Here is a 20,137-nt window from a genome sequence, read left to right on the forward strand (position 1 = left end):
TCTACTTCAAGTGCCAATTGTTGGAGCGTTGAATCGTCACGATCGTCTTGGTTAGACCCGATGTTTTTTGGATATATATCATGTGTACTATGCGTGCGTGTATGTATGTGCATGCACATCAATACGTGAAAGTCCTTCACAACTTCCGCCGTTTCTCACCAGCCAAACCCACACTTACACTGCTGCCAGCTGTGCCATCCCTGAGGGACTGGTGGCATTTGGGCACGCTCAGTGCCATATACGCGTTCACTACGCAAGACCTAATGGGACTTTTGGGCCCTCTCTTTGGCGCCTTGTGTAAAACCACCCACCCACCACGCCAGTGCTGGGCTCATGATGCTGCCCAGCATCGAGGTCAAACGTGACCCACTGGAAGTAATAGTGGGGCTCATCATTCTCCTCCATGTGCCTAGGGGTATACTGAATGACTTCATCACGACCGGCAGCTCTGGTCCCCTAAAGGAAACGTCAAAGCTAGTCAGTTGCTAGAGCTGGCGTGGACTGCTCCCACTGCCTCGCAACTTTGAGCGATTATTACGGCCCAATGACTCACATGACTCAATTTGTAGATTTATGAGGCAAAATTCAAGCTCACGTTGCGTCAACGATTAAACGAATTTTACTGAAGAATAAGTGCGGCCTGGCGCTTTTTTCGTTTTCTCATGCAGTTAAGCTGATGGAAGTTAACTGACCGTTGCGACTTGGTAAGAACTGGGTAAGTAGGAAAGGCAGCGGTACATATGACATACCAAATTGATTGAGTTTAACTGAGCCGATTTAGCATTTATGATTAGGGAGTGGGATGCGGGATGATTGGAAGTTCAAAGACTGCTGTTGCCTGTGATTTGCGAAGATATCATATGCGGTGGTGGTTGTGGTGCATGCCGTTGGGTTCAACCTTGTCCATCTTGGTATTGTTTTAGAATCCTTTGCATGAATCTCACGAGGCTCTGTGTCTGTGCCTGTGGCTCTCTGTATACAGCAGAGACGGTGTTGTATTTTCAAAGTTTAAGCGTGATGCTCAAATACCACACAACTCATCACTTTAACCATAATTCCCACATGGCTTTCCTCGTCTGTGCCATTTGAAAAGGAGCTACTCAAAATAATCTGATTATACTCAGATTTTGAAAGGCGGCCTCTCCGCCCCTCCTGGGGAAGAGAGCGCACTTGGCAGAAAGTTGAAGCTGTGTCTATTTTTAAGGTTGTGACCGTATGCAAACAGGACACCCCCACCAAAAAGTACCCAACTACACGGAGCGACAAACCAGGGTAATCACTGGTTAGAATGTCCAGCTGTGTTGTATATGGTTTTGCTATGCTTGTGTTTCATCCCAGTGATGGCTTAGAAAGGCCTGGCCGACGGTTTGGCGAGTCCAGATCGTAATAGTGAAATCGATAAAAGGAGCGAGTTGAAATTAGACACATGCTTGAGTGCTTTGAGGTGCGTGTGAAAAAGCATCCTCAATGTTTTTCCGTGATCGGCACCTAATATGAGAACCGTATTAGAATCAGCCTGAGTCGTCAGTTAGTGCTCCGTACACAGGCAATTTATACTTCATACAAAGGGTTGAACACGCATCTGCTCAACGAATGTAATGTCTGGACAGTTTGAAGCACTTAATCTTGGAGTTGTGGGAGGTTGAGGGGTCGGGAAATGTGGAAGGTGGCACAGGAAACGATTACCCTGCGGCACATCTGCACAGTGTGTTTCCCAACGGCTGTGATGCCACCACTTACATAACCCAGGATGGTGGAGCCAGTATTGGACATCATGAAACTACACCATTAGGTGATCTCAATATTGGCCAGTTTGCCGTGGATCGCCACTAGTAACAGTATTCAAAGACTTATATGATGTATTCACAGATCGGATAAGAAGAGCCATTATTCTTGCGAGCAACAGTAACGGCTACGTACCGGAGAACAGCGTATGCAAATTGCAAGTTGTGAGTGACAAGACCACAACCGTGAATGTACGTGGACATCAAAACTACAGTCAAACAACAATATGAGTAAATTCGATCAACCTGTAGAACTTTTTGTTTATTTTCTCTCAATATGAAATTATGCAAAGAACTTTGATAGACGTGCTATGAACTATGATACCATGTGTTGGTGTGAGATGCCAAGGGTTCAACGATCCCTCGACCTAGATCAGGCCGGGAAATCATTGATGGGAGGACTTACCAAGGGACTCCCATTTTAAGTTGTATCTGCCTTCAGGAACCTCGTAGTTCTCAATCAAGCTTAAGACTTCATCCACTGTGGTTCCAACTTTGATGATATTGCCATTCTTCTCGGAAATGAACTCGGATTTGATGGAGCTCTTGATGAACTCCAACAAGCCGTCGTAGAAGCCATTGATATTGAAAAAGACAATAGGCTTGCTGTGGATACCCAATTGACTCCAGGTGATAACCTCCATCACCTCCTCCAAAGTACCGTACCCACCAGGCATTGCGATGAAGGCATCTGCTTCGAGGCCCATCATACGCTTACGCGTATGCATATCTGGCACCACAGTGGTCTTACCGTACTCTTCGTTGATAGGCGTGACCCCCTGGTGGTTGTCAACGGATTCTTTTAGCTTGTTGTTAAAAGCCTCCACGTCTTCATCCGCACGTTCCTTGGACACCAACGCGTCTGGAATGATTCCATGGACATAGCCCTTGTTGGATGAACAGCCCTTTGCAACGGCGCCCATCAACCCAGTGGTTCCACCACCGTACACCAACCCCCATTTCTTCGAGGCAAGTTCCTGGCCCAACGCTTTGGCTTGGGCGGTGAACTCCGGATCGTTACCAAACGACGACCCACAAAACACACACACAACCTTCTCACTTGTTGTCATTGTTTCTCCTATCTTGTTTCTGTTGCTGCTTGAATTTGGTTGCTTTCGTCTGGATCTAATGGCTACAGTTAGCGAATAACGTCAAAACAAAAAAAAAGCTGTGCGAAAACCACACACACACACGTGGAAATAACACGGGCACACATACAATTTGCACTTCAAAAGGTTCTATCGGGTTCTCTGAGCTTTTTGGCCCTTTTATTCCCTGATCGAACGTTTCTTATCCTCCCGTCTGTTTCGCTCGTGAGTCCAATCATGGGTCCTTTACCACGCTTATATACGTTTTCATGACAATGCAACTGTCCGACCAATTTCGTTATCTTATCGGTGGTGACAAGTTGCAACGTCGCCCGTCAAGCGGGTTTCGATGATGTCAACGACGTGCCCAAGTGGAGTTTTTCGGCTTCATTGGTGCAAACATTGACACAAACCGAGCTTATCCCACCGGCATGTCCAGGTGTTTCCAGGTTGGCTAGCAGAGGCATGCCGTGCTGCCGACGGTTGCTCCGAAGGCAGGCCGGTCTTGCCCCCAGGCGGGCAGGGCTGCTGACTAAGCACTTATGTAATAAATAGACGATTATACCAGAAAGAGGAAGAATACCATAATAGGAAATATTCGCGTGTCATCCTGTTATCGTCTCTGTTTTGGCGGTGGAGGATGTGGCCGCCACGAGATTCCGACGAACAAACAACCCGCCACACAACTGCGCGTCAGCGTCTTGTGGTTTCGGAATTTTTTTTTGCATCATATACACGCACGAAAAGTTCAGGAACCACCAAGGTTGTAAAGTAGATTGGGAATTGGCGTACTGTTTGTTGACGAACAACCTTCACAGGGCAAATATGTACTGAAGAGTTTTCTCTCATTCCATTTTTCAAGTCCGGAATAGAAGAGGAGAAGAAGAGCGGGAGAGGTTGCGAGGTTGAGCGTTCAAGAAAGACAACCACTACAAAGTGTCAACGGACAAGGCAGTACTGATTGCCATTTTGACTGCATATAAACACACCGTGGTTACCAGGCTGGTGGAATACACGTCGGAGGAAAAGGCCAAGAAAGCACTGGCCGTTCAGAGAGACTGGCGAAAACTGCACCAAGTACGTGGCTACAGCACAGAGGTTCCAGGAGGATAGCAGGGGAGAGAGGATACATCACAGTTGAAACAAGCGTGGGTATTAACGTACAAGGACATAGCCCATCACACGGTTTTGCCGAATAGGAGAACAAGAGACACAATGGCTAGTCAGTTGAGACAGCTTGAAAATGGCATCATGAAGTATACGATGGAGGACGACAGCCCCAGGGTGTCTGACTACACGAATGAGGAGTATTCCTCATCGGTATCCGGAGCGTCCATTACACCACAGATCAGGGACGTCCAGGATCTCGATGTGCACGATGAGATACTTCCAATTGAGCAACAAGCCGGCTTGGTTCATGGTCATATCCATAACTATGAGAATTTCACTTATATCCATGGTCATATACACACTAACGAGAACGCATCGTGTAATGCACTGGAAAGTTGCGTCTGCGATGAAGACGTGAAGAGAAGACCAAGTAGAAGAAGTTCTCTCCATAAGCATACCAACGACTTGCACTCGGAAAACTTCTCTGAATGCCAACATTTCGAATTCCTGAACTGCCACGATAACACTCCGCTGCTGCCGGTAAACCTGGATGATGATTCTATCACATGTAACATGCACGAGAATTGTAAACCGAAGATAGTTGAGGTTTGCTGTGATACTTTACACAATGAAGATTCTTCAGGCCCATTCCCACTCAATTCTGGACACGTACTCCCGACAGAAGATGTACATCTTCACGAGGGGACAACAGACCATACCTTTGATTTCGAAAGGGCCCTATTGGACTGTGGATTAGGTGATTGCATTGACATTAAATGTGATTTGGACACTTGTGATACCAATGACTTACATTGCAAATACTGTGATGTTGTGGAAGAACTGCCCAGCATTAAACAGGAGTTCGATATTGAACCCACACCGAATAATCAATTATCAAATTTGAAGAGACAAAGAAATGAAAGTTTCTCAAATGAATATATCCATATGCATAGCCATGTTCATCACCAACATTTAGAGGGATTTCAACACCATCTTCATCACAAACAACATCATCAGCACCCAGAAAACCATCATCACCATCTTTTTCAACTTCATGAGCATCAACAGAAGAAGATCAAGACAGATGACGGCTCAGAGTTGATAAATTTTGAATGGAATTTCAAAAACCAGGAGACCAAATGTGAATGGGAGAATTGTTCCACCATGTTGAATAACTCGTTGCAGTTACAGAATCATATCATGGAGGACCATATTCTCTCAGAGTATCCAGATCTCAACGCAACACCAGCTCATGATCATTCGTTTGAATGTGAATGGAAAAACTGTGATTACTCTGGAGTGGATATCTTCAGCTTGGTCAATCATGTAAATTTGAAGCATGGATTACAGGGCCTTCCCGATACACTCAAGTTCGATTTGCGTAAGCAAGATGGCAGCCTGCAACAACTACCAACACCATCTGAGGCTCTTGAAAAGACAACCACAAGGGCCCGCAGAGGAAGAAGAATACAACAACAACAAGAAGAAGAACCAGAACAAACCGTTTGTAAATGGCTGGTTGAAGATGAACATGGAAACCAGCATGATTGCAACAAGCAATGTCGAACAGCGGGGGAACTAACAGATCATCTGATCGTGGATCACATTGGTTCTGGCAAATCAGAGTACACTTGTCTTTGGAAAGGATGCGACAGAAATCACCGTAATTTCAACCAACGACAAAAGATTATCAGACATTTACACGTTCATACGAGATATAAACCGTTCAAATGTGAAGAATGTGGTCATTCCTTTGCTATCGAGTCCATGCTTGAACAACACATGAGAACTCATTCAGGTGAAAAGCCTTATGCTTGCAAACAATGTGGGAAACATTTCGCTACAAGCTCATCGTTGTCTATTCACATGAGAACCCATACTGGCGAGAAACCTCTCATGTGTAAGTATCCAGGTTGTGGGAAGAGGTTCAGCGAGAGCTCCAACTTGACTAAACACATCAAGACACATGAAAAGACCTACAAATGTGAGTGTTGTTCCAAGAGCTTCACGAAAGAGAAGCAGTTGGAGAATCACATGGCGAAGTATCATACGTAAGCTCTGAGGGTGTTATTCTCCAGGAATCTGATAGATATATGAATTTATTCAAATTGTAGTGTACACACTGTATCATTGACTAGCGTTTGTCTTTGCAGTCAGTTCTGCTTGCTTAACAAGGTTGATTGGGGCATCCATCTCCTCAAGAACAACGTCAATCAATCTAATCTTGTCGTTTCTTGCGAAATCAGCACAACGGAACATCGTATCCAGCTCACCAACTGTTTTCACTTGAATAGCATCATAGTTCTTTGCTCCAAACGTCGGCAACAGCTTCAAATGATCCCAGATCTGGATCTCGTTGTAACCAGCATTAGGACCATGAATCAGCTTCTCAATCGTGTAACCTTGATTGTTAAGGACAAAGATGTAGGGGGTCAAGTTATGTCTGATCATAGTGGAAATGGCTTGAACGGTAAGTTGCAGAGAACCATCACCTACAAAGAGAATCACACGTCTAGGCTTCTCAAGCTCTTGTGCTGCTGCAACAGCACCGCAACAGGCACCAACGGAATAACCAATTGATCCCCAAAGGACTTGGGAGATACCAAGAACGTTGTCAGGGAATTTTGTTTGAAGAATACCAAAAGCAGACGTACCGGTTTCTGTTATAACGATGTCGTTTGGTTGCAAGAATGTTGACAAGTTAGTCCAGAGCCACTGCTGAGTGAGCTTTGAAGATGGATCAGCTTTCAGAGGCCCTTCCATCTGTGGAACTTCGATAGGGGCATAATCGGTCATCAATGATTTGATGCTTTCATTCAACTTCTGCAGCACAAACCTGAAGTTAAGACCTGGGTATGTTGCTGACTTGATCTTGATGTAGTCAGAATGGAATTCAACAACGTTCTTAGTGCCGTAGGAGTACGAGAATGAGCCAGTGTTGAAATCAGAGAGCAGTGCACCAACAGACAAGATGAGATCAGCGTTCTCAACAACCTGCTTGACCTCTGGCTTGGACAAGCTGCCGACGTAGACTCCTCCAAATCTCGGGTTGTTTTCATTGACAACACCTTTGCCCATAGGTGTTGTAAACGTTGGGAACTGAGTGGTGGCGATCAACGTGTGAGTTTCGTCTTTAACGTTATGACGAGAAGCACACGAGTCAACAATGATAACTGGCGACTTGGCACTCTTGATGAGTTCCAGGACAGTGTCCAGCACCTCCTGTTCAGCAGACGGGTTGTTTGGTTGCACTGTCAGGTCAATTGGAGTATCAAGAAGTGCCGTAGGCACTGGCTCCTCCACCAAGTTTGTTGGAAGTCCGATGTAGACCGGCTTCTGAGAGATGTACGCCTCTCTGATACAGCGGTCGATCTCTGAAGCTGCTGACTGCGGATCGTTGATCCAAGCCGTCGTCTTAGAGATGTAGGAGGACATTCTGTGGAAAACGTTGAAGTCACCGTTACCAAGCGTGTGGTGTAGCAGCAGCTGCTTTGATTGCGACGCTGTCGAAGCAACACCAACAATGTGGACAACGCCAACGTGCTCAGCATAAGAACCTGCAATACCGTTCAACGCAGACAGCTCACCAACACCGAATGTGGTGATCAGAGCGCCAATGCCCTTGACCCTGGCGTACCCGTCAGCAGCGTAAGAGGCGTTGAGCTCATTCGTGTCGCCTGCCCATCTCATGCCGTCAACCTTGTAGAGGTAGTCCAGGAGACACAGGTTGAAGTCTCCCGGCAGCCCAAAGACTGTGTTCACTTGCAATTGTTTGAGCCTCTCGAAGACGTACTGGCCCACCGTGATCGTGTCCATCTTCATCTTCTTTGTGGTGTGCATGTCGTCTGTCATTTTGGATGGTGATCTCTACAAGCAATGACATTCTCAAGACACCACCGCCCCCTAATTTATACACTTTGCAACCAGAAACAAACAGCCAATATCCTCCAACTTCATGCGTTCGGCCCAAATGGACGCATTGTTACGCACGACATTGTGACATGTACGCCTCTGTTGCCTTAGGACTCAGTGCACTGTGATATTCGACCTTCGGATTAGGATACGGAATTATCGTCTGATTATAGCAACTGCAACTTTGTCGTTGTTAGAGCTTTGGATGTAAAAACAACACGTAATACAAATCCACAGGATTTGGGAATGTCTCCTCAATGGCTTACAAGGAACTCCTTGAACCATTGTATTTCCTCCTTCTTTCAGTTCAGAAAGAGAGAGCCCTTTTATTTTATATTTTGGATTATATTGTTATTAAGATTATTCTTATTGTCGTCACCATAGCCTTAGATCTATGTAGCCACTCTGGTGAAAGGAACACTATTACATCGATTATAGTGAAGAATATATTGTGACGTCGATATAACTGGAAGATAATATAAGCTGAACCCCGAAGAGCACAGCACGGTGCAGACACGGGCCCGGGGAGCAGTATAACGTGAACAGCCCCGTGGTGGGATTGCTACAACGGTGTGTTGAATGGTTGCTGTATATTTGGCTTTAGTAGTTCAATTGGTGATAAATGTGTCGTTGTGGTGTTATATACATGTTTGCTGTAGAGGCTGAGGTGTTGTGTGTGGAGACGGGAGTATTGGGACGACAGCACTGGGACGACAGCACTGGGACGACACGCTTACACGTGGAAGTACTGCTCGAACAACTCAGCACACGGAACCGTTGCTTTCAGTCTTGTACAGAGGAGGAAGACACCACTGAACTTTCTGTGCAGTGAGTACGTTTCCTCCGGTGGTGGAGTCAGTCTCTCTCTCAGCATCAGCCCCATCTTGGCCTTGACCCTCGTAGTGACGTCCTGTGTGGAGAAGTCGTACAGTTTCTCCTTGAATGGCTCCCCGAGCACCATGACGGACTCAACATGGGCTGCAACCATCTCGTCGGATTCGAACCCGGTCAGGTATCCCAGCTGCTTGGAGTAGGCTGCCACGATGTTCTTCTCTCCACGAATGGCACTCTGCAAGCATTCGACGTAGTTCTTGATGAACTCATCCCCGAACCCCCTTGATGCGCCAAAGTCCAACAGCTCGATCTTCTTCGTCTTGTCGTTGTAGAGGAAGTTGGCCCAGTTTGGGTCAGTCTGCATGAATTTGAACTGGGCAATCTCCTGTAAGCACAATCTCATCACGTTGGTAGCCATCCAGTTCTTGGTCTCTTGATCCCACTCACCACGTGTGATCTCCACGCCTTCGAGATAGTCCATGGTGAGAATATTCTCAGTGGTCAACTCGTCGTATACCTTGGGAACTTCGAAGACAGGATCGTCTTTCAACAGCTCCCTAAACCGCTTAATGGCCTTTGCCTCTCTGATGAAGTCGCATTCCCATTTCAACTCGGTTCTTGCGTTGGCAATGGATTTATCTGCGTACATGCCTCTTGGTAGCATGTTTGATGCTTTCAAAAGCATCAACAAGGTATCCATGTCTGAGTCAATTGAGTTCTTAACACCCGGGTACTGGACCTTAACGGCAACCTTGGTACCGTCTTTCAACACTGCTTTGTGAACCTGAGAGATCGACGCCGATGCGATAGGGATTTCCCCAAACTCCAGGAAGTGGGACTTCCAATGGCTGCCCAGGTTCTCCTTCATGATCCGGTGAAGCTGTCTCTGAGGCATGAAGTAGCTCTGGTTCTGGACAGACGTCAGCAGGCTGGAGACCTCTGGTGGAAGGAAAGATTCATCCTGAATCGACATCAGCTGGCCAACCTTCAACGCGGCTCCTCTCATCTTGCGCAGCTTGTCACCAAGAAGCGTAACGTTCTTCGACGAAAGAGCAACGTTCTTCAAGTTTGGTCTCTGGCCCTTGGCAACAGCTTTCAAACTGTCAGAGGCGGCGTTGATGCTCATGGACGTGGCCAGCTGCCCATAGTGGAACAGCCTCTGCAGTTTCGTCGATGGCATCTCCACTCCACCGTCCTCCTGGCCCTCGCCCTTCTCTGGCTCAACAGCCACAGCGGTCTTCTTCGCAGACGTCGAGTAGTTCCGCTTGCTCTGCGCAACAGGGCCCTTCGCGGCCCTGTGCTGGTGGCCAGAGGTGCTCGAGCCTACGGTCGAGCCTACGCTTCTCGCCTCCTCAGAGCGTTGATGCAATTCCTCATACATCTCATCGTGGACTCTGCACGATCTCGTCAACGTAGAAGTCCTGTAGAACTCCTTAGCATCCTTGACCGCAAGCTCCAACGAGCCCTGTCCAACCTTTGCAGCTCCTCTCGCTATGGAGACCACCTCGAAAAGAGTCCCTCTCATCTTTGCCCAAAATTGTGTTCGTCTTCCTCTTCTTCTTCCTCTTCTCCTTCCCGCAATGGCAGACAAGCTGTGCGTGTTTGGCTTGAAGGTTCGTCCCAGAGGGAAGCGAAAACCGTTCTCGAGCCCAGCGGCAAATTCCGCGTGCGATTCTGGGCTGCGGCCAAAGTCCTACCGGCACAAAATTTTTTTCCCGCTGTCTCTCTCTGGAACTCATCTCATCTCATCTCATCTCAGCGAGCCATTTTGTCTTTGAATAACAACGAAGGCCTGTAGAACTGGGAGCAAGCGATGGGAGAAGAAAGACCCTTGAAGAAGTCGAAGATCCTGGACACGTCCAGTGCAGAGAAAGTAGCCGAGCAGGCGGAGGATGAGCTGAAGAGACATCCTCATGCGCATGGGTCTGAGCGTTTGGAGTTCCACAACGGTGGTGAGTTTGAAGGGTTCATTGCGCACGATACCACTGCCGAGCAGGCTGAGAGGCTGGAGGATGGTAAGGTGAACCCATTCACGGGCAACGAGTTCTCGCAGAAGTACTTTGATATTCTGAAAGTACGCCGTGACCTCCCAGTGCACGCGCAGAGACAGGAGTTCTTGAACATTTTCCACTCGACGCAGATCATGGTGTTTGTTGGTGAGACGGGTTCTGGTAAGACTACACAGATCCCACAGTTTGTGCTGTACGATGACCTGCCACATCTCAAGGGCACGCAGGTGGCGTGTACTCAACCTCGTCGTGTTGCTGCGATGTCTGTGGCCGCAAGAGTGGCTGATGAGATGGATGTGTCTCTAGGGGAGGAGGTTGGTTACAACATCAGATTCGAGAATAGAACGTCCAACAAGACCATCTTGAAATACATGACCGATGGTATGTTGCTCCGTGAGGCGATGGAGGATCATGATTTGAAGCGCTACTCAGTGATCATTCTCGACGAAGCTCATGAACGTACCTTGGCAACGGATATCTTGATGGGGTTGATCAAGCAAATCACAAAGAGAAGACTGGACCTGAAGATCATCATCATGTCTGCCACGCTGGATGCCCTCAAGTTCCAAAAATACTTCAACGATGCTCCGCTGTTGGCGGTTCCAGGTAGAACACATCCAGTTGACATTTACTATACACCGGAGTACCAAAAGGACTATCTCGATTCTGCTATGCGTACAGTATTACAAATCCATGCCACTGAAGGCGAGGGTGATATCCTATTGTTTCTCACCGGTGAGGAGGAGATTGAAGATGCATGTAGGAAGATTTCCCTCGAAGCAGATGAAATGATAAGAGAACAAGGGTGTGGACCTCTCGATGTTTACCCGTTGTACGGTTCCTTGCCACCACATCAACAGCAGCGTATCTTTGATCCAGCACCAGAGTCTTTCAACGGGCGTCCAGGTAGAAAGGTGATCGTCTCGACAAATATCGCAGAAACCTCTTTGACCATTGACGGTATTGTCTACGTTGTGGACCCTGGATTTTCCAAGCAGAAGGTCTACAACCCTCGTATCAGGGTTGAATCTCTATTGGTTTCGCCAATCTCAAAGGCCTCAGCTCAACAGAGAGCTGGTCGTGCCGGTCGTACTAGACCTGGTAAATGTTTCAGATTATACACAAAGGAAGCGTATCAAAAGGAGTTGATCGAGGCAACGTATCCAGAAATCTTGAGATGTAATTTGGCATCTGTTGTCTTGCTGTTGAAGAAAGTTGGTGTTGATGATTTGGTCCACTTCGACTTTATGGACCCACCTGCACCAGAAACAATGATGAGGGCTTTGGAGGAATTGAACTATTTGGCTGTTTTGGATGACGAAGGTGAACTGACTGCACTAGGCCGTATGGCATCAAATTTCCCATTGGACCCCCTGTTGGCGGTGATGCTCATTGGTTCTGCTGATCACAAAGTTTCAGAGGAAATATTGACCATTGTGAGTATGCTCAACGTCCCAAGTGCCTTTGTGAGACCAGCAAATGCTCGTAAGTATGCCGATGAGGCCAAGTTACAGTTTGCTGACCAGAGTGGTGATTTCGTCACTTTGCTGAATGTATTTGATGAGTTTTTAAGAGTGAAGACAGAGGAAGGTGGCTTGCAAAAGTGGTGCCGTGACAACTTCGTGTCTTATAGAACACTGAACCAGGCCGTCAACATCAGAAAACAACTGGTGAGATTGATGGAGAACTTTGATATACCACTGATTTCCACTTCACAGGATGAGTCCAAGTTCAATAGAAGAATCACCAGGGCTCTTCTCGGTGGCTTTTTCATGCAAGTGGCCATCAAAGCTGGTAAAGGGTACCGAACCGTGGACGGCCAGGACGTCTTGGTCCATCCGTCCACGGTGTTGCCAACCAACCCAGAGTTTCTGCTGTACAATGAACTTGTTCTTACATCAAAGACCTACGTCAGAACGGTGCATGCAGTGAAAGGAGACGAACTGAAGAAGTACGATTTCTTCAGTGATTACAAGTTCTGAGCCCTGGTGAATCGTACTTATTTCTGCTGCGTTTTGATTTGAATACATGGTTGTAATACTGTTTAAAGCTGGTTGTTATGCACTCTACGTATGGCTCTCCAGGCCCATGCGGTCATCTCCACGTAGTTGTAACGTTACATAGAGCTGTGTAGTTGTTTCAAACACTGCTTTTGAACACAGATTCTCTGCGTCATGGTTACGCCACCTGTGTTTTAGAGCTCAGGCATGAATCAATTTGGATACGATCTTTCCATACATAACGCAACAACAGGCATAAAAGGCGGAGATCGATCATAGCAAACAAGAACAGAAAAGAATAAGAGACCAATGCCACCACCAGAAGAGGATGGTTATTACCAAGGCAACAATGAAAGAGCATTTACGCATTACGCACATCGCTAAAACGTGGAAGCTTAATCTCAGGGGAGATGAATCAACCAGTGGAGGTGTTTCACCACAATCTCGGTGGAGAGCATGGCAGTGGAGGGCATGGCGGTGATGGAGAGGGTGAGATTAGAGCCCTCGACACATACAAGGGCATCTTGGAGAGACGTGCAATCCTCAGGACTACGTAGAACACGGGCTTATAGAGGAGGAGGACGACCTCTGGGCACGTCACATCCTGCTGCTCACGTTTTCTCCTGAAACTTGATACCAACAGCTGTTCTCAACGTCCCATGCTTATATCGTACATCATGCCGATGTACTGCAATACGTGCCATTTTATCTGCTATCTTCCCATGTAAGGCAACGCACCCTATATGAATCATGTGCTGTTGCTGCGCTCAGTAGCATGACACCGGCAGCAAAATGAAAACAAAACTTGCAACCTCATCGATTAACGTTGCAGTTGAACCATCTGGCAGTTGCGGACTGTGTATATAGCGTGTGGTGACTTCATGCCCTGGTTCGAATTCCAGTGGCCTGTAGAAGGCCAAACACCACGGCGAGGTGCTCGGGAGCGGCATGCCAGCCATACTTTACTCGTCCTCATTGGCTAATGGCACTGCTACGCTGCGGAGACGGGCAAGACGCTGACTCTGAACGGGCAATACGCTGACTCAGAGCTGAAACACATCCTCCTTCCAAACAGTCAGCTCCCCTGTGCCGTGTGTGCAATACAAAACCGCTGTTTGCGAAATTTCCTCCCTGAATTGGGCCACTTTCCATCTACTTTTTCTGGTAAAAATTCCGCCCCAAAGAGAAAGTGTTCCCACCGGCTGTGTGCTCTGTTTTTCTCTTAAAACCGGTGACTGGGCCTTGTCTTATTCCTTTTTCTTTTTTTTTCCTTAGCTTCAATTTTGCGGCACCACACAACAGGTTGCGACTATTCGATTAGCGAGGAACAGGTCGTGTTGACCAGAGCGTAGAAGGGCACCGTAGCCATGGAGAACAACGTGACGAGCGTCACCAACCCCCCGAGACCACCTCCGGTGCGAGCCACCGGAGGTGTTGACGAGGTGGAGGGCGACATTGTACGACCAGATGGTGATTGTTTGAGCAAGCGAAGCGGTCGCGGTGATGATGGGCGCAACAGCTCAGGCGGGATAAGCAGTAGCATCGATGCAGAAAAGCCGGCTCAGATGCCCGTACGATCACCAGGAAGAGCATCGGACGATTTGAACGCGATAGGCAAGGTTGGTGGCACGGAGAAGGAAATGTCCGGCGCTGAAGACAACAACGAGCAGGATAGTTGTCAGGTAGCGGGCGTGGAGTCGAAGACAAGAGGCGGCGATAAGACGATGGAGACTGGCAGCGGCAAGGAACACGAGTGCTACGAGCTAGGCTTGCAGAGCGACGAGCTGGAGGATGGTGATGATGATGGATACCTTGCGGTACCCAACCAGATGCCACCACAGCTGATGCAAAAGCTGAGCAAATTCCCATTATTCAGAAATGCACCTCCAGCTTTCCACAAGGCCATAGCTGGTAGGCTTAAGCTCATGACACACCACGCCCAGGAGTACATTGTGAAGTTTGGGGAGCCGGCGAAGTCGATGTACTGGATACTAAGAGGCTCTGTGGCGGTGACGTCCCCAGACGGTGAAGCTGTACACGCCGAGCTAGTTGCCGGGCAGTTCTTTGGAGAGATTGGAATCCTGTTCAACAGGCCGAGAACAGCAACGGTGATTGCACAGACAAAGGTTCTGCTGGGTGTTTTAACGGCAGAGAACTTCAACGCTGTGCTCCCTGATTTCCCTGCTGTTGAGAGAACGATCCGTGACGAGGCCCAGGAGAGACTCTCCATGCAAGACAAGAGAAAGAAAAATGGATTATCAAACATTATCAACACTAAAGCAGTCGCCCCTGTGATTGACGCTGACGACTTGGACACAGCGGCATCCGCTGTCGCCATAGCGGCTTCAACCTTGCCAGGTCCCTCGGTACCACCGATGATGAGGAGATCACCGTCACCACCAGAGTTCACTGGTGATGTTCTGAGTTCGTTTGGAAATGAAAGTTATGACTGCTTCTTACCGCAAGTTCACGATAACGTTGACCAGTCGATCCCGACAAGAGACTTCTTGAGGGGCTTACCGATGTTCACGTTGCTGCCCTCAAATATCATACACGAGCTAGTTCTTGGGGTTGAACCAAGGAGATACGACCCGTTCGAGTACATTGTGCGAAAGGGTGAATTAGGAAGAGACATCTACTTCATCGTGAATGGTGAGGTTGAAGTGCTGGCACCAAAGCGATTTTCATTGGATGATTCAAATGGAGCCAAGGAGAAGAAAGTTGACATAGTGCTTGGAAGGCTGGGACAGGGCCAATACTTTGGCGAGATGGCATTTCTCCAATCCTTATCAAACGATGGCGATAGGATCGAAAGAAGTGCTGATATAAGAACAGTCTCAACCGTTGATGTTGTAGTGGTGACAGGTGATCAACTGGAGGGACTGTACGCTCGTTATCCACAGATTTGTGATGAAATGCGTGAGACTGCGAGAAAGAGAACAGACAAGAACAGAGATCAGGAAACAGAGGAGATTGAATTACAGGCATCTCCATTTGGGAAATGGAGAGGGTTCCAGTCTTCAGTGACATCAAGAAAGACACAACCAATATTGGCCACTACCAATAACGACACACCAATCGGGCCAGCAGATAGCACCACTCATACGGGTGCTCATATCGCTTCTTCAACTACTGCTGCTTCATCAGCACCTAGCTTGAATGCATATCGATTGAAACCATCCTCGTCAAGCACACTTGTTGACGATACGTGGCCACCATTCTCGAAGAAGAGGGTGCACTCTCAGATATCACCTAGCGACTTACCTCTTAACATCGGCTTACCTCCAATGAACCCAACAGTCCCATCAGTGAACCAGTTCCCTTCGCATCAACGACCACATCCGTTCCACTATATGGATCATGCGAAGAGACTTAGATTGGCGCCGATAGCAGGCCGTCGGAGATCTTCACTGTTGAGTACTGGTGTATTGCCTGATCGTGTCCTCCTGAAAGTGTTTTCTACGCTTAAACTTCATGAGTTGATGAAGTTAAGACTGATTTGTCGTAGATGGAGACAACTTCTGTACGTTGCACCTGGCCTCTTTGAGAAATTGGACCTCACACAATACAACACATCGATCAATGATAAGGCACTGATCCAGATAACAGATTTTGTTGGCTCAAGACCCAAGGAGATTGACATTTCTAACTGCTTCCATGTCACAGACGTTGGTTTGTCGTACATGGTGAATGAAATTGGCATGAGTGGATCTATTCGAGTTATCAAAATGAGTTCAGTATGGGAGGCAAGTGCCATGGCCATTATGGATATTGCAGTTCAAAGCATTGGGCATCACATTGAAGAGCTGGACTTATCGAACTGCCGTAAAGTTCGAGATGACGTTATAGAACGCATCGTTGGTTGGAAAACGCAGCCCAACTCGAACGCTGTATGGAATGAACAGTCGTATGTTAACGATATTGACAGTCCGGAGTCATCTGTGGGATGCCCTAAACTGAAAGTGTTAAGTCTGGGTTATTGTAAACATCTCACCGATCGGTCAATGTATCACATTGCAATGCATGCTAATGACAGGATAGAGGCATTAGATATTACACGTTGCACAACCATTACCGACGCAGGGTTTGCCTATTGGGCGTATCAACCTTTCTCCATGTTGAAGAAATTGAAATTGAATGATTGCACTTTTCTCAGTGACAAGTCGATTGCAGCTATTGCCAGCTCTGCTCAGAACCTTGAAGTTTTGGATCTCAGCTTTTGCTGTGCGTTGACAGACGTTTCCATCGATGTGTTATCTCTTGGTTGTCCAAATTTGAGGTACTTGGATGCATCATTTTGTGGGTCGGCAGTATCAGATTCGACTTTACTGACACTTTCCATCCATCTAAGGCATTTGCAGTCACTTGTGATCAAGGGATGCGTAAGAGTTACGAGGGCTGGTGTCGATGCCTTACTTACAAATAGCACCAGTCTGACGTATTTGGACATTTCCCAGTGCCGCAATGCCCACTTTTATAGTGATTCTTCACCAGGAATACCATTTCAACCAAGACCAGGTTCAAGATCCGCATTTATCAGCACCGCCAACGCTAAGGTTGTTGAGATAGTTGTTTAGCAACTGCCAAGGTGCTTGAGGTATTATATTATTAATGAATTTACGAGTTTAATGAGAAGACACGTTATGCCACATCGGCTACAACGAGTTTTGTAGATTATATTGTAAGATGGAAATCAGTACACAGCAATGTAGTTGTGTATACGTTCCTTTTGGTCCTGGGCAATACACTCTGCAATCCATGTGATGTTTCTAACCTCTTGCTCTCTTGACTTTATCCATGCCCAGATAGTGGAGATTGAGAACTGTTGTGTGAATGCATCCCTGCACAACTCCATTTCAAGTTGGTAGAAATGATCCTCCAAGGTTTTACCCCCAACGTTATCAAAGAAAGATCTGTACTCGTACACGTTCTCAACAATAGTTCTAATCTGCTCAAAGTCCTCAGCCTTGGCCAAATGTAAAGTTCCTGTTGGGTACAACTTACCAAAGCTTGGAAGGATACTCTCCTTCTCAGAAGGGCTCAAACCAGTGCTTATAGAGTTGAGAGAGATGTTGATTGCACGCTTGTCCGCTTCAAATTCCAGCAGAGTTTTCATCACCGTGGCAGCTGGGTCTGGTTGACCTGCGCAAAATTGATAGAAATCTTCCAAGTAAGCCTTGTACAGCTTGTTTCTGATAATCTCAATGTTCAAGTCGTCCAAATCTTCAGCAGTCAAGCAATCTTTGAAGTATGGGGCCAAAGGTGTATCAACAAGCACAGTTTGGTAAAGCGAGTCGATATCAGTAGCAACGCTCAACGTTGGCAAAGTTTCAAACCAACCCAATGGATGACATCTCTCCAGGATTTCGGCCTTGTCTCTGTCATGGACAGTTCCAGTGATCATCAAGGCCACATTATCAATCATGTACCCATACGTGATGTAATCCATAAACTGTGCCAATGGTTGAACTGCCTGGTCACGGATGTACTGGAATTCCGCATACAGCTTCTCTGAAGCCTTAGCCTGGATCTGTGAAGTGGCTAATGGTGATGGAACATTCGCAAGGAAGTTACCATAATCAGTTGAAGAAAGCTGAAGCTTCAAATCGTCCAAAGTCTCACATTGCGTAAGGTTAATGTACTGGTTGTTTGTCAACAAACCATTTCTATAACCACGGACAACACCTTCGATAAAACCACTGGATAATCTCCAGTTAGTACACCATTGCTTACAGGGGAGCGTCCGCCAGTGTTCAATCAGCCGGTCTCAGCGTAAAGTGGAATAAGAAACCACACATCGCTCAAAACCTCAAACCAATAACAGCCAGCAAACTTCACAAACTCACTTATCAATGTTGAAATAAACACCTTCCATGTTTGATATGATCCTTATTGAATTTGACTTGATGGACTGGAAGTAAACATCAAAGACGAAGTTTCAAGACAGCGAGAGCGAGGGAAATAGGGAAACCCTTTTGGCTGCTCCAGGTACGATTGTTTTGGTACGCGCCACATTTAAAGAATGATGTGCGGATGTTTGGGTGTCCGGGTGGTTTCTATGAGTCTTCGGGTGATTCAATGGTGGTGTTGTTGTTGTTGTTGTTGTTGTTCTTTCGAGACGGTTTGGAGGTGAACATAGTAGTTGTATACCTTTGTATAGGCCTTTGAGCAATGTCACATTCAGGTGAGATTGATACTGCTTCGTTGGATGTTCTTCTACAAGAGCTCTCTGGGGATTTGCCCAAGGAAGTGTCCCCGTTGTTAGAAGATGAGGAGCTTCGTGGTGAGATCCTCAGGTACCTTAACGACATCAGTTGCATTGATTCCAAGGAGTACTTGTCCTCGGTGCCCCCAACTCCCGCGTCAGGCTTCTTCACGCAGGAGGATAGAACTCTTGTACAGGATATTGCCGAATTAGAGGCACAGGGTCGTTCAATTGAGACACAACTGAAGAGTTTGATTGTTCAATCACAGGAGTCGATTGTTCAAACAAAGACACAGCTGAACGATGCAGAAGTGTTGTTTGAAACTCAATTCAGTGCCATTTTCAACTCTATTTGGAGAACGTTCAATGAAGATGAACTTGAGGAGGTTAAAGATCAAGATCAAGAGCTATACTCGCTTGAAACTGATCTGAATCCAGAGGATAACGATTCGACGTTTCAATCTGTCGTTGCCAACGTGAAGAATTTGATACACGAGAATGATGAGACGAACAAGAACCTTTCCATTGTATTGGAGAATATGGATCAGATCATCAACATCCTGGATCTCCCTTCTCTTACTGGGCTATGTGTAAAGGCTGGTTACTATGCGGAGGCCCTTGAGATTAGTTCCTATACGAGAAGATTGGCTATCAGATTTCCATTTAGCGATCTGATCAGAGAAGTCGAATCTGGAATTAAAAATGAAATGTCGCAGATGCTAATTGGTCTTATTAGGCTGTTGAGGACCAACTTGAAGCAGTCGTCGATCATCAAGATTATGTCATATCTGAGAAGAATCCCACCATTTAGTCAGGTGAAAGATTGTGATAGTCAGTTGAAACGGATTATGCTTCATACTCGGTATCAATTCATCAAGTTGGAGTTAGAGTCGTTAAAGCCTTTGAATGAAGGTGGGATGCATGAGAAGTATCTCAAGAGAAGCATTGAATTGATTAGAGAATATGGGTTCAGTTCTATTATGACGTTTAAAAACGTGTTTCCAGATAATGTTGCAGATGAGATGTCGTTAGTTAAGATTGAAATTGTACCGGAAGAGGAGGCAGCGAAGGAAGATAAAGTGGAGGACGACAAGGTGAAGAAAGAGGAGGAAGACAAAGAGGAGGAAGACAAAGAGGAGGAAGACAAAGAGGAGGAAGACAAAGAGGAGGAAGACAAAGAGGAGGAAGACAAAGA

The 20,137-nt window shown here is 46.7% G+C and overlaps 8 protein-coding genes across 8 annotated transcripts in view; 4 read left to right on the plus strand and 4 right to left on the minus strand.

Annotated features, from left to right (window-relative positions):
* Nucleotides 1-2,013: 2,013 nt before the first annotated feature.
* LOG1 (Log1p) lies at nt 2,014-3,244 on the minus strand. Its single transcript, XM_020214568.1, has 2 exons — nt 3,003-3,244; nt 2,014-2,909 (listed from the first exon to the last, which is right to left on the minus strand). Exon 2 carries the CDS (start codon nt 2,852-2,854, stop codon nt 2,171-2,173), a length of 684 nt encoding a protein of 227 aa, XP_020071897.1. The 5' UTR covers nt 2,855-2,909; nt 3,003-3,244; the 3' UTR covers nt 2,014-2,170.
* A 502-nt stretch (nt 3,245-3,746) lies between these two features.
* Nucleotides 3,747-6,083, plus strand: ZAP1 (Zap1p). The gene has a single exon (XM_020214569.1). It carries the CDS (start codon nt 4,088-4,090, stop codon nt 6,035-6,037), a length of 1,950 nt encoding a protein of 649 aa, XP_020071898.1. The 5' UTR covers nt 3,747-4,087; the 3' UTR covers nt 6,038-6,083.
* Nucleotides 6,084-6,109: 26 nt separating this feature from the next.
* On the minus strand, nt 6,110-7,798 carry CYBJADRAFT_124725 (alpha-keto acid decarboxylase family protein; the record flags this gene model as incomplete). The annotated part of the gene is made up of 1 exon (XM_020212553.1): nt 6,110-7,798. The coding sequence occupies one exon, from the start codon at nt 7,796-7,798 to the stop codon at nt 6,110-6,112; it is 1,689 nt and encodes a 562-aa protein (XP_020071899.1).
* Nucleotides 7,799-8,627: 829 nt separating this feature from the next.
* On the minus strand, nt 8,628-10,253 carry COQ8 (protein kinase COQ8; the record flags this gene model as incomplete). The annotated part of the gene is made up of 1 exon (XM_020213603.1): nt 8,628-10,253. One exon carries the CDS (start codon nt 10,251-10,253, stop codon nt 8,628-8,630), a length of 1,626 nt encoding a protein of 541 aa, XP_020071900.1.
* A 288-nt stretch (nt 10,254-10,541) lies between these two features.
* PRP43 (DEAH-box ATP-dependent RNA helicase PRP43) lies at nt 10,542-12,719 on the plus strand (the record flags this gene model as incomplete). Its single annotated transcript, XM_020216267.1, has 1 exon — nt 10,542-12,719. The coding sequence occupies one exon, from the start codon at nt 10,542-10,544 to the stop codon at nt 12,717-12,719; it is 2,178 nt and encodes a 725-aa protein (XP_020071901.1).
* Nucleotides 12,720-14,461: 1,742 nt separating this feature from the next.
* On the plus strand, nt 14,462-17,314 carry CYBJADRAFT_125046 (RNI-like protein; the record flags this gene model as incomplete). Its single annotated transcript, XM_020212570.1, has 2 exons — nt 14,462-15,149; nt 15,204-17,314. 2 exons carry the CDS (start codon nt 14,462-14,464, stop codon nt 17,312-17,314), a joined length of 2,799 nt encoding a protein of 932 aa, XP_020071902.1.
* A 52-nt stretch (nt 17,315-17,366) lies between these two features.
* Nucleotides 17,367-18,647, minus strand: VMA6 (H(+)-transporting V0 sector ATPase subunit d). Its single transcript, XM_020214570.1, has 2 exons — nt 18,584-18,647; nt 17,367-18,436 (listed from the first exon to the last, which is right to left on the minus strand). The coding sequence occupies exons 1-2, from the start codon at nt 18,610-18,612 to the stop codon at nt 17,431-17,433; spliced, it is 1,035 nt and encodes a 344-aa protein (XP_020071903.1). The 5' UTR covers nt 18,613-18,647; the 3' UTR covers nt 17,367-17,430.
* Nucleotides 18,648-18,865: 218 nt separating this feature from the next.
* The window catches only part of TCB3 (Tcb3p), a 6,488-nt gene continuing 5,216 nt past the window's right edge, over nt 18,866-20,137 (plus strand). The window contains exon 1 of the mRNA XM_020217328.1: nt 18,866-20,036. Within this exon, the coding sequence (XP_020071904.1) occupies nt 18,909-20,036 (1,128 nt within the window). The 5' untranslated portion in view covers nt 18,866-18,908. The remainder of the gene's footprint in view (nt 20,037-20,137) is intronic.

Source organism: Cyberlindnera jadinii (assembly GCF_001661405.1).
Source record: "Cyberlindnera jadinii NRRL Y-1542 unplaced genomic scaffold CYBJAscaffold_3, whole genome shotgun sequence".
In the NCBI taxonomy this organism is placed as follows: domain Eukaryota; kingdom Fungi; phylum Ascomycota; class Saccharomycetes; order Phaffomycetales; family Wickerhamomycetaceae; genus Williopsis; species Williopsis jadinii.

Coding starts and splice junctions, on each gene's coding strand:
- LOG1 (XM_020214568.1), bottom strand. CDS start 2,854: ATGACAACAAGTGAGAAGGTTGTGTGTGTGTTTTGTGGGTCGTCGTTT.
- ZAP1 (XM_020214569.1), top strand. CDS start 4,088: ATGGCTAGTCAGTTGAGACAGCTTGAAAATGGCATCATGAAGTATACG.
- VMA6 (XM_020214570.1), bottom strand. CDS start 18,612: ATGGAAGGTGTTTATTTCAACATTGATAA. Junction 18,437..18,583: donor GTTTATTTCAACATTGATAA/GTGAGTTTGTGA, acceptor GAGATTATCCAG/TGGTTTTATCGAAGGTGTTG.